This window comes from Labeo rohita, chromosome 7 (genome assembly GCF_022985175.1).
Source record: "Labeo rohita strain BAU-BD-2019 chromosome 7, IGBB_LRoh.1.0, whole genome shotgun sequence".
NCBI lineage: Eukaryota > Metazoa > Chordata > Actinopteri > Cypriniformes > Cyprinidae > Labeo > Labeo rohita.
The window spans coordinates 10,072,711-10,086,089 of NC_066875.1; the positions used below are offsets into that span (position 1 = coordinate 10,072,711).

The following is a 13,379-nucleotide window of genomic DNA, read 5'->3' on the forward strand; positions in this document are numbered from 1 at the left end:
TTCCTATTTCTGAGTTACCAGTGCCAGTTTTCCTGTTGTTGTTGTTTTTTTTTTTAATTTATCTGTAAAAAGTTATTTATATATGTATGTATGTGCACACTTACTTACGGTTTTAAGTTACAGCATCCAAAGACACCCACATCTCTTCTAACAATGTCTCTATACACAATACTACACCCTGTCAGGCTCTCCTCCACAGTATTAATTACACAGTTCACATTTATCCAACAAAAAATATCAAGCACAAACAAAATAATAAAGGTATCTGAAATTTTAGAGGACAGGTCATTGACTAAAATCTTCACAGGTGTCAGCATAAAAACAGACTTACAATACAGCATCAGTATTACAGTATAGAATATATACCACATAGCCTTTGAATATAACTTTTACTTTCAAATTTATATATATTCTCTACAGTATTTATTAGAAGTCTTATATTCTGAGGCATCGTGTCTCCATGCCAACATTTAATGTATTTGGTTTAGTTTATTATGAATATAATTTTTATATATTGTATTACTGTGATTTATTTTAATCTTTCCTATAGGCCCCTAAACCAATGGGCTAATTTATCTTTTAGAGTAATTATATTTTCTAGCTACACTTAGCACCTTTATTGGTATCCACAGAGTTAGGCATTTTATATTAGAATATCCATTTAATGATGTAAAGATTGTAGTACATACAGCTATAAAGCAAACATGATGAATGAGAATGATAACATGAAAATGATAAGTTTTATAAAGGTTAGATAACAGAAATAAGAGGCAATACAATGTAATAATCAGCTTTGTCATTGTTATCAACAAGGTCATATAGAGAATTATGTTATGCAAGAAGACTTCAATATATCCGAATATTCAACAGTGTGTCCACTAGGTGGAGCTTTTGGATTGATTTTTTTCACAGCACAAGACTGACACACTCTGGATGTTGTCAACACACAATAACTACTGTGATCATATACATCAGCGTGCGATACAGTCTTTTGAAGACAATAAGCAAATGTGAGTGAGGAACATTCAGTGATCCTTTTGTTCAGAATGATCAGTGGCATTATTCAAATAAAGAAAATGATCAAATCTAACAGGGCACATATAGAAGCAGGGCACATATGTTTTTAGTCATTGCATAATGCCTATATCTCTTTGTCAAAGATCATTTGCATACCCCAAAACAGTACTACAGAACTAGACAGTCCACTGAGGGGCTGATTATAATAACTTGTTTAGTAGTGTAAAAATCAATAGTGGACAGAAAACCTGTATGGATGCTGAACTGGATTTAACTTGATAACCATAGTCTGTCCTGCAGGGATTTTGGACTTCTTTAAGAGGTATGGGTTTATCATCTGGCTTGATTGCGTTCATGCGATCTCTTACCTATTGAAACATAAAAGTTACTTTTATAATTTTCGGAAAAAAGGTTCAGTGAGCAATCAGGGTAGTAGATTTGATATTAGTGTGAAACTGATGTATGTGTGACTGTGTGTGCCTTGCACTTACCGCTTCCACCTCTCTAAATACTCTCAGCAGGTTCCGTCCCAGAGCATCTCTAATCTCATCCTCTGTCCATTTACGTCTAAGAAGTTCAGCCACCAGGTCTGGGTACTTTGATACATCTTCTAGACCATCTGGCACCCTGTTCAAAACCATAGCATTATGTCCTGCTATTTGTCCTAAACTAAATGTGAAATGCACCACAGTGCTATCGAGCTGCAAGATCAGATTAGATTAGAATGCTATTCACAAATCAGCATGCTCACCTTGGCACACCATCATAATCTCCTCCAAATCCAATGATACTAGCATCAGCCACTTTCTTGATATGGTCAAAGTGATCTGAATTTCATATAAAGAAGTCAAGTTAAATATTAATGCCTTGCCTTATATCATAAAGTGCTCAATGAAGGAGCACTATGGAGGGTAGCAGACACTGAGGTTGCTTTCAAAATAACTCACCGGCCACATCTGAGATGTTTGCAGCATCCTGGCAGGTTACGTAGTCATTATAAAAATTTATCATTACAATCCCTTGCTTTTCTCTCTGAAACAGAAACATTTTGGAATATAAACTATTTAAATTTACACTTCTCCTTTTATATACACACAGATTGCAAACTAGATTTTTACATTTTCGAAATAATATGCGAGTGCTACCTAAAGGAGAAGTCCACTTTTAAAACAAAGATTAACATATAATGTACTCACCCCTTGTCATCCAAGATGTTCATGTCTTTCTTTCTTCAGTCGTAATTAAATTATGTTTTTTGAGGAAAACTTTACTCCATTTTTCTCCATATAATGAGCTGGTATGGTCCCCCAATTCTGAACTTCCAAAAGGCAGTTTAAATGCGGCTTTAAATGATCCCAAATGCAGTTGTAAACAATCCCAGCAGAGGAAGAAGGGTCTTATCTAGCGAAACGATTGGTTATTTTCATTAAAAAATACAATTTAAATACTTTTCAATCTTAAACGATCGTCTTGCCTTTCTCTCCCTGAACTCTGTGTATTCTGACTCAAGACAGTTAGGGCATGTCAAAAAACTCGATCGTATTTTCTCCCTCAACTTCAAAAATCATTTCAAAATCATCCTACATCACTGCAGAAGTACAGTGTTTGCAAAGTGAACATGCAAAGAAGATCAAACACCCTTAATAAAAAAAGGTAAAACAGCGATATAGGGCGATTTCAAAGTTGAGGGAGAACATGAGATGGGAGTTTTTCGACATACCCTAACTGTCATGACCTGGAACAAAAACAGTCCAGGCAGAGTAAGACAAGACGAGCGTTTGGCATTAAAAAGTATATAAATTGTATTATTTTTATTAAAATAACCAATCGTTATGCTAGATAAGACCCTTCTTTCTCGGTTGGGATCGTTTACAACCATATTTGGGATCGTTTGAAGCCGCATTTAAACTGCATTTTGGGAAGTTTAAAATTGGGGCACCATATCAGTCCATTATATAGAGAAAAATGCAGAAATGTTTTCCTTTACAGCTGAAGAAAGAAAGACATGAACATCTTGGATGACAAGGGGGTGAGTACATTATCTGTAAATTTTTGTTCTGGAAGTGGACTTCTCCTTTAACCCTGTAAAGACCAACATATGAAAATAATAGTCAGAAAAAACAGTATGATACAGGAGAATATGAAGCTCATACTTATGGATTAAAAAAAAAAACCCTCAGTTTTAAAGATCCAAACTGCGCAAATACGTAATTTTGGTGCAATTGCTAATATATATATATGGGGAAAAATTAAGATAAAAAGGTCATTAAAAGCTTAATGTGTCATATTTGACACTCACATTTTGACATGATTTTCCTAAAAAAAAAAAATATGTATGGATAATCAGAGAAACCTAAATGAATCAGACAACAGAAGTCATGTAGTATATTGTGTATAATAGTTTTTCAACAACATTTTAATCATGTTGATAATTTAAATTTACCCATCAAATATGACACAGTAGCCTTTCTAGAGTTATGTTTCGTAGAGATAGTTCACTCAAAAATGAAATCCCTGTCATCATTTACTTGCCCTCAAGGTAGTTACAAACTTGTATGAGTTTCTTTCTTCTGTGGAAAACACAAACAGATATTTAAGCAATACTATGGAAATTAGTGGTTCCCGTCAATTGTTTGGTTAACAACATTCTTCAAAATATCTTCCACAGTACAAAATGTGTGCAACAGAAGAAAGTAAGTCATACAGGTTTGGAACAGCTTGAGGGTGAGTAAATTATGAAATAATTTTCATAGTTGTGTGAACTGTCCATTTTACTGTTCAGTTGCTGTAGCTGTTGTCACAACGTTTAAGTGATTGCTGTGTTGTTGCAGGGTGACCCATGTCAACCCCAATGTCTCTGTGATGTTATTTCACCCCTATATAATCCACCAGGTGAAAACTGGGCGTAAATCTGATTGCTAATTGCACACAATTTGAGAGTTATGAACAGTAGTTTAATAACTATGGTTAGGGGTTTGTTCTAAAAAAAAAAAAATCATACTGCATGCTGACATGAGCAAGTGCCATAATAATAACTACTGGAACATTTGGTGTACACAAAACCACATAAATCTCACTTCTCTGTAAAAAAAAAAAAAAAAAAAAAAAACTGTTTCTAGAGCAGTGTGAAAAGGCATTAGTGGTTAACCTCATAGTTCTCATGACTATTAGTTACAAAAAACCCCTGACCAAATTACAATATATTCTCATGCCATTGTGATCAAGGCCTATAAGCCAAGATGTGTATATATCGGTGGTTTGTTAATTGCCACTGCTAACTGTCATATGGTCATGGAAGGGATAAGAGAAGACTGTAAATATTGCTCTCTCTATCTTTTCTCTAGTGCTCTTGTATTCTTTGGCCCTGTTCTTGCGTCTGTGCTCTTCCTCTCTACCTCTCTAGCTAGCCAGACTCAAGTCTTCAGTGGTCAGTCCTCTCTTTTTCTCTTGTCCTTCATAAAGCTACTCTCTCTGTACTATCTTTCTCTTTCTCTTTCTCTCTTCATGAAGTAGATAAGGGAAGCGAGTCTAACACTGTGTCTACACCAGACTCGAGCGTTGCGACGTAACAACTCGCCAACAGTAAACTGATGCCTTTTTCTATTTATGACGTACTGACACAAATGCAACAATGCAACACAATTGTGACATCACCACCCCAAACAACTCTATGATATTAAATATTTAAAACAGCCTATATTCAAATTGCTGCATTTAACAAATTTGAGGAAAAATTAAAAAAAATAAAATTCCAAATGATCAAGAACTTAGGACATTCAAGTTCTGCCCATTGCAAGAATTCTGCCAGCAATGTAATCAATGACTCACATCAATGAGTTTTTTTTGAGCGATAAAAAAGTGGAATGTAGGCATGCAATGCATGTCATGTTCAGTTCTAGGTTTAATTTTGTTTTCATAGATTTCTAGATTGCATCTCAATTTTTCTTTTGTTTGTTGTCTGTTTCTTTGGTCGTCATGGTTTCAAAATGTGTTCTTATTTTTACTGTAGTTACTGATCACGTTGTTTACTTGTTTCGCTTCATTCATTACCCTGTGTGTTTATAGCCCTCTTGAGTTAGTCTTTAGTTGTTGGTTATTATCTATGCATTTGGATGTTCAAGCTGTTTTGTATTGGTTATTCTCCAGTGTATTAGACCTTCTTTGTGTTTACTGAATAAATTAACTGCTGCGTTTAGATCCACGCCTCCACTTTTGTGTACCTTACAGTGTACAAGTAACGGTATATGTTTTATTATTTCCTTCATTTATTTGATCATTTCCTTCATTTATTCATATAGTTATAGTTAAAAAAAATAATGTTTTACACTATCTTGATATTGATAGTTTGATAGTTTTCTATAGTAATTCGGCAATCCTGTCGCCTGAACCACTGTAACCACCCTAACATACTGACTGTCAGAATGGCTGATTACCTGTAACCTTGTGCTAAAGCCGTGATTATCCATGTGATTTTGCTTAATTAAAGTTTTTATAACATCTCTTTTTAAATCAGTAAATAAGTAACGTATTACACACTTTTTATATATATGGAGGTGTAAGTGTGTCATAGTCTATTCTTTTTGGGCAATAAACTTTGGTATGTAACATGCTGAGGTTGTAAATTGATGGTACACTTACCACTCTCAAAAGAACATCATCAGGAACATTTCTCTTGTGATTACAGATGCTGTAGGCAGAAGAGTGGCTGAAGATAATGGGAGCTTCAGAGATGTCCAGCACTTGATTCATGACTTTCTCAGACACGTGAGACAGGTCAATCAGCATTCCAATGCGGTTCATTTCCCGCACCACTTGCTGAAGGGATAAAATCAATCTGGTCACTACAGACAGCAAAAAAAGTAAAGCTTTCTCACACAACAGCAAGTTAGGGTGGCCTACAATAACCACCACCATGTCTAGGTTAATAACATTTTAGAGTTCACTAAATGTTTTATCTTAATAAATGTTCTATAAATAATGTGCCATAGTACATTGTTTCGTATTTTTTTTATTTATTTATTTTTTTTTTTTTATCTATATTTAGTTTAGAAAAAAAAGGTCTAGTCTCATCTGGATAAGTTATATAAGACAGTTTTATATTTAGAGTGTTGATGTGCAGAACAAATAATGGATAGCTTTACTGACAGCTGAAATTATTATTTTTTAGTACATAACAGAAAATATTATGTGTATTTCAAATAAACATCACAATAAAAAATAAGGTCTTTAATGTCGGTAAGTCTTTTACTATTTTTTTTTTTCTTTTACTAAAAAAATATGAAATGTGTTTAGTTTTTTTAGAAAAAAAAAGTGATTTTAAGTGAAAATTCAAATTTCATGTTATAGAAAAGCTTGAAAACAAGAACGGGTATTGTTTTGGTTTTAGGACAACTTTGATGAAAGTTTCTGATTCACTTCAAATGTTGACTAGTCAACATTTTTTAAAATAAGTCTCTTCTGCTTACCAAACCTGCTTTATTTGATCCGAAGTACATTTTTTACTATTTAAAATAACGGTTTTCTATTTAAATATATTTTAAAATGTAATTTATTCCTGTGCTTTCAATGCTGAATTTTGAGTATCAATACTCCAGGCACATGATCAGAAATCATTCTAATATTCTGATATGCTGCTTAGAAAACATTTATTATTATTATTATTATTATTATTATTATTAAGTTAACAACAGCTAAGTAGAATTTTTTTTCAGTGTTTTTTTTTTCCTGATGAATAGAAAGTTCAGAAAAAAACAGCATTTATCTAAAATAGAAATCTTTTGTAACATAATAAATGTCTTTATCATCACTTTTGATCAATGTAAAGCATCCTTGCTAAATAAAAGTATTAATTTCTATGTCCTGAAAAAATGTACTCTACTGTTTTAAACATTGATAATAATAATAATATTATTAATAATAAGACTGGAGTAATGATGCTGAAAATTTAGATTTTATCACATATATACTATATACTATATATGTATACAATTTTGGCTTATATCTGAAGTAAATACTTTACTAAGCATGGTATATAGTCTTTATAATAAATGATCTTTTTACATTGTTTTTTTCTTTGGGAAAATAAATATTGTTTCGAGCCATTATTTTTAAACCAAATAATAAATATTATTTGAGCCAAACAAATAAATTTGACTTTAACAAATTAGAGTATTTTCTTTAATTGCTCCAAAGATTTTTTTTTTTTTTTGGTACTAATTTGACATTAAAGTATCTGTGTGTCTGACCTTGCCAAACTCAGACAAACCACCATGCACTTCAGGCTCAGATCCCGTGTCCACCAGCCAGTTGTCTACCCTAAAAGGAAGTGAGACCAAAACATGGAAAAGGAAACAATAGGGTATTCAGCTGAAATTAAAACCGCTTCTCTAACAGACGTGCACTTATGTGGCCTTTTATGTTGCCATTTCTTCAGAAACGTGATGTAACTTTTATTTTATCTCCACCTTACACACAAAATATGAATTCTGTGGAACGGCTTCTAGTAAGAGTTGAACAAACCGGGAATTTCCCTCAGTCGTCACACACTACTGTTGCCAATGTAATATGTGGGTGCGTTGCAATTTTTTTAAATAAACCACCTCTGCCACACTTTCTAGGCAGGTTTATGTTTACTTCATTCCAAACGAATGAAATCATCATTCAAACTGTTATTTCCTCATCTCGCTGGACCAACCTGTATGTTCTTTTTACTTTGACGTAAATGCATTCATGCTGTCATCTCAGGCTATCTGTTTATTTAAAGTGCTATGAAGTACAATTAGTACTCTCCTGAGAACAGCCACTCACCATGGTGTGGTACAACTGTGTGTGAGAGTGAGGTAGCGGACGCCCAGATGATACATGGTACGCAGAGTACCCAAACTGCTGTCAATCGAATGTCCACCTTCTACCCCAATCAGACTTGCTGTCTTATTCTGTTCAAAGGCGTCCATTATATCTGCAACAACATTTTAGTTTTAGTTTATAATGCAAACTATAAACAATTACAAACACACATAGAATTTTTACATTTTATCACTACCACAATCATTCCAGATTGTTTTGTGGATATGGTGTTGATGGGAGGCTGTTGCTGATGATTTTTCAATCCGTTTTATCACTTTATCCCTCTTAAAGGGGTCATCGGATGCTAAGTTCACTTTTACATGTTGTTTGAACATTAATGTGTGTTGGCAGTGTATGTACAAATCTACCCTATAATGATAAAAATCCATGCAGTGGTTTTTAATTAATCAGTAAAAATAATATTCCCTTTTCCAAATCGAGCCATTCTCAGATGCCTGTCGTTGTGGCGTCACACCCACAGAGGCCGCTCCCACGATAGTTGACTGACATGAGCGTTTTACCTCAGATAAGCTGTAACAGTCCGCCCTCTTTGTTTCGATGCTGGAGCAGGGATGTAAGTTAGACAAGAATTTCTCCGATTGAGTGATTGAGGTGTTGTGTTGCTGGATGTAATAATGAACATAGTGGTCATCATTTACTCCCAACATCTGAGCTGCTGAAGATGAAATGAAGGGAATGCACCTCCCGATCTACATATATCCGTCTATGTTCATGCGAATCATTCATGATTCAGCTTCACTTACAACAGAAGTGAGTATAAGGGTTTTTTTATGAATCTTTGCGATCGCCTTTCCTAATAATGTGCTAGTTAGCGAGTTTATCGGCTAAACGCGGCTAAATGAGGCTAGAGTAAACAGGCTTGTCTCTCCATGGAGAAAAGAGAGGGGCGGGGCGAACAGAGCTAATTTGCATTTAAAGCAGCCTCGACCAGAATGAGATGATTTTTGCAAAGCTGATTTTCGCAAGGTAAAAATGGTGTTGTTTTACACTACCATTGAGAATTTTTAACAAAAGTGTATTATAGACTTTTCATTAAGACCCTAAAGAATCATATCAGCTCGTGGAAAATGGGCATCCAATGACCCCTTTAACAAGCTGCATAATTTGAAGTATAATTTATGTTGTAAAAAGGTAGCACTGGGTGTACTGCAAATGTGTCATTGTGTTCAATACTGACATCTATTTGATTCACTTTATTACAAGGATTTGCACAGTATTTACTGCTGCTTCACTTTCTTACCTTGACTGCTAGCAGCAAATTTAAAAACATCTGGGTATTTCTGACACATCCTGTGGACTACATCAATCTGCTCCAAGGTCTGTCTGACTGCATCTTTGTACTGGGTATCACACGGTACGAAAGCTGCCCAGAACTGCAAAAGAAAAACAAACATTACCACATAATATTAGTTTGCCCGTTATGTTAAATGTCCCTGTGTTTTGTATGTAGCCATGTCTATGTGTGTGTGTGTGTGTGTGTGTGTGTGTACTTGTTTTTGCTACATTGTGGGGACCAAATGTCCCCACAAGGATAGTAAAACCTGAAATTTTTGACATTGTGGGGACCGGCCTGCGGTCCCCACAATGTTAAAAAATTATTATAAATAGTAAATTATGTTTATCTGAAAGTGTAACGATGCAAACATGTTTTCTGTGAGGGCTAGGTTTAGGGTTAGGGTTGGGTTAGGGGATAGACAATATCGTTTGGTCAGTATAAAAACTATAGAAGTCTATGGAAAGTCCCCACAATTCACAAAAACAAACATGTGTGTGTGTGTGTGTGTACATTTTTGACACTGTAAATTTTTGACATTTTTGACACAATGTAAAAAAATGATTAAAAATAGTAAATGATGTTTATCTGAAAGTGTAGCAATGCAAACATGTTTTCTGTAAGGGGTAGGTTTAGGGTTAGGGTTGAGTTAGGGGATAGACAATATTGTTTTGTCAGTATAAAAACTATAGAAGTCTATGGAAAGTCCCCACAATTCACAAAAACAAACGTGTGTGTGTGTGTACCTGTGCTGAGAGGCGCCCTTCTTTGATTTTTGGAATGTTGGTGTGTGTGGTGTTTAGCTTGTACAAGTCCACCATGTTGAGCTGATTATTAAACAAACTCCTCATCTGCCAGGGAAGGTCATTGTGCCTGTTTTATAAGAGATTTCAAATAACTTTCTAATAGAATCATAGAAAATTAAAACTGAAAATAGAAGCATCTGTGAATTATACTTTCTATTCTTATTTTTTCCTTCCTTTCTACACTTTCAGAAAAAAAAGGTACAAATGCTGTCACTGGAGCAGTACCCTTTTAAAAAGTACTCATTTGTACCATATTTACCCTAAAGGGTGCATATAAGCACCTTAAAGGTACATATTAGGAACTTAATAGTACTTATTTGTATAACCCACCACCCCCCAGTTTTTGTACCCTTTTTTCTGAGAGTGTAGCAGATCAGTTTGTTGCAGCAAAACATTTGTAAGATGAAAAATTGTTTACATGCACTAAATTTTCATATATGAGAAGGAATCCAAGATTCTCAAAGTGCTATAAAGCAATGTTTTTGATGAGGATTATGAGGTCACATTACTTAAAAAATAATGACGTGCCAAGATAAAACATTTATAATAATCACTGCAATATTCCATTAAAAATAAGAATTGTTGATGTTTATTTCATAGTGACATTTCTACTTTGAGGTCTTGTTTTCCATAAAATATATGTTTACACTACCTAAGAAGCAAAACTGCCAAAAGGTATTGATTAACCTGTTGTCCGTTTCCAGATTAACTTCTGTCTCTGTAATTAATTGTGAAACACATTTTTTTTACTACCAGTCTAAAGAAGTGTCTTCTGCTCACCAAGCCTGATCCAAAGTATAGCAAAAACAGTACAATTTTGAAATATTCTTACTTTTTATTTTTTAATAACAGTTTTCTATTTGAATATATTTTAAAATGCCATTTATTCCTGTGGCCAAATTTTCAGCATCATTACTCCAGTCTTCAGTGTCACACGATCCTTCAGAAATCATTCTAATATGCTGATTAAAGAAGCATTTATTATTATTATTATTATTATCAACATTTAAAACACTTCAGTACATTTTTTCAGAATTCTTTGATGAATAGAAAGATCCAAAGATCAGCATTTAATATAGAGCTTTTGTAACATTATACACTATACCATTCAAAAGCTTTTTTTTATATTTATTTATTTATATATTTATTGTAAAATAAATTCTAGAAATTCTTTGAATTAATCAAAAGTGATGATAAAAACATCTATAATGTAACAAAAAAAAAAAAAAAAAAAAAAGCAGTAATTCAGAATATTAAAATGATATTTGAAGGATATTGTGACTGGAGTAATGATGCTAAAAATTCAGGAAATACATTTTAAAATATATTCAAATAAAAATATTTCAAAATTTTACTGTTTTTGCTGTACTTTGGATCAAATAAATGCAGGCTTGGTGGGCAGAAGAGACCTCTTTAAAAAAACGTTAAAAATCTTACTGTTCAAAAACTTTTGATTGGTAGTGTAGATGAATAGATCGATTGTCTTACCCATCTATAAGCGGAGTTTCAGCCATCAGTTTCAGTGCTTGCTCCTTATAATCATCTGCTGCAGAGCTGAATGTAAAAGCCCAGAACACTAAACACACAGTCTTGACCCAGTCCATCATCACCACACTATTTACCCACTCTGTAACCTTTAATTATGAATTGCTCTTCAAGTAACTACCTATAACACCTCTTCTTGTTTTCAGCTTACTACTTATATCCACAGTATATCTTCTTCTCTCTTTAATGTGTACAGATACACTAACGCTAACAGTTCAGTGTCTGGGATTAAGAAACCATCATAATAATATAAGTTAATGTGTAATTTTAGGTTGTAAAATTGTCCAATAAACAGCACAGATATTCCGTATAAGACATGTCTTCATTTTTAAAGATAGAGAAAGGTGATATAAGTGATTATGTAAAAGTAAGTGAGCATTTTTAATTTTGTTTAAAGTCCATCTGAGGGCTGTGTGAACTCTATGGACCATTGTTTTCAGAGGTATTACTTTGGACGGAGAGACCAAAGTTGAACTCAAATTTAACCATATCAATGAAACGTAATATAACAAGTTTAATCATTACGAATAGGTTTAACACTCAGCACCCAATAATGCACTGTTAGGCTCTCAAGAAAGAAAGAAACTAGTCTTAAGGGTAATGTTTTTTTAAATTAGATTTATATGTTTATATGAAAGCTGAAAAAAAAAAAGCTTTCCATTGATATATGGTTTGTTAAGTATTAAATATTTGGCAAATGTACAATTTGAAAATCTGGAATCTGAGGGTGCAAAAAAAAAGTTTAAAGTTGTCCAATAAAGTTTTTAGCAATGCATATTACTAATCAAAAATTAAGCTTTGATATATTTATGGTAGGAAATTTACAAAATATCTTCATGGAACATGATCTTTTCTTAATATCCTAAGGATTTTTGGCGTAAAAGAAAAATCGATCATTTCGAGTGATTTACCGTTAGTGATTTAACTTTAATTCACCTTTAAACTTTTGAACTGAGAAAGTTTTATGACAACAACGTCAATACTAAATAAGTGGTCAGACACTTTTATCCAATGCAACTTAGTCAAGGCCACGGGGGTGATGACTCATGGCTTGTTTCTGTGATAATAAAGCCAGTAACCCTTCTTTTAAAGCCAATAATATAAAGATATTTCATAACACATTTCTGCTCGAACAAATCTATTCACGCTTATTGGAAAGCCTGTGAGCGAGCTTTTTTATTATTATTATTACTGTATGTTCCCTGTCACTGCATTTGTACCTCAAAGTGCTCATGCAAAACCAAAGAGTGATGTTTATGGAATGTATTTGCTTAATAAAACAAAACTTTATTGGAGAACAGGGTGCCATAATTTTGAATTTGAATCAGAATCATTATTTTTCCACAGAACTGACTGAGCTGTTACCTTATCAGTAACACAAATAGTATTCAGTAGATTCAATAGATCAGTGGTTCTCAATTCCAGGCAAAATCGTAAAAAAAAATCAGTTTTGGTTTGAGAGAAATTAATGTGTAACCTGATTACACTTTGGCACCATCGTAGCTTGGTGTTTTTGTGTTTGTCAAGTACTATGGTGTACCACAGTACATTACTGAGCACAAGACTGCTCTATTTTAAGCTTCACACTTTTTCCATTTTTCCATTAAGGTTATAATATCTAAGGTTTAAATGCTGATCAAAATATGAAAAGTTGGATAACATATGAGCTTGTAAACTTCTATATATTTAGTTAATATGTGTCTGTTTTTATGTCCATTCATAACTTTTATTTTGTCTAACAATATTTTGAAATCCAGTGGTTAATCATTTGAAATAACATATTTAATTTAACATAATTGTGACCCTGGACCACAAAACCAGTCATAAGAGACAATTTTGATCATATTGAATAAATAAGCTTCCATTGATGT

General features: G+C 33.4%; 1 protein-coding gene across 1 annotated transcript; it reads right to left on the minus strand.

Annotated features, from left to right (window-relative positions):
• Positions 1–216: 216 nt before the first annotated feature.
• On the minus strand, positions 217–11,723 carry dpep1 (dipeptidase 1). Its single transcript, XM_051115917.1, has 10 exons — positions 11,452–11,723; positions 9,904–10,030; positions 9,125–9,257; positions 7,825–7,975; positions 7,263–7,332; positions 5,656–5,832; positions 1,965–2,049; positions 1,769–1,844; positions 1,509–1,644; positions 217–1,385 (listed from the first exon to the last, which is right to left on the minus strand). The coding sequence occupies exons 1-10, from the start codon at positions 11,568–11,570 to the stop codon at positions 1,218–1,220; spliced, it is 1,242 nt and encodes a 413-aa protein (XP_050971874.1). The 5' UTR covers positions 11,571–11,723; the 3' UTR covers positions 217–1,217.
• Between the last annotated feature and the right edge of the window lie 1,656 nt (positions 11,724–13,379).

Bases quoted from the DNA above. Each gene is read 5' to 3' on its own strand.
- dpep1 (XM_051115917.1), bottom strand. From the start codon at position 11,570: ATGATGGACTGGGTCAAGACTGTGTGTTTAGTGTTCTGGGCTTTTACA. The intron at 9,258-9,903 runs GTACACACACAC...TTTCTTTTGCAG, and splicing joins AAGGGCGCCTCTCAGCACAG to TTCTGGGCAGCTTTCGTACC. The intron at 5,833-7,262 runs GTCAGACACACA...TTATCCCTTCAG, and splicing joins GTTTGTCTGAGTTTGGCAAG to CAAGTGGTGCGGGAAATGAA.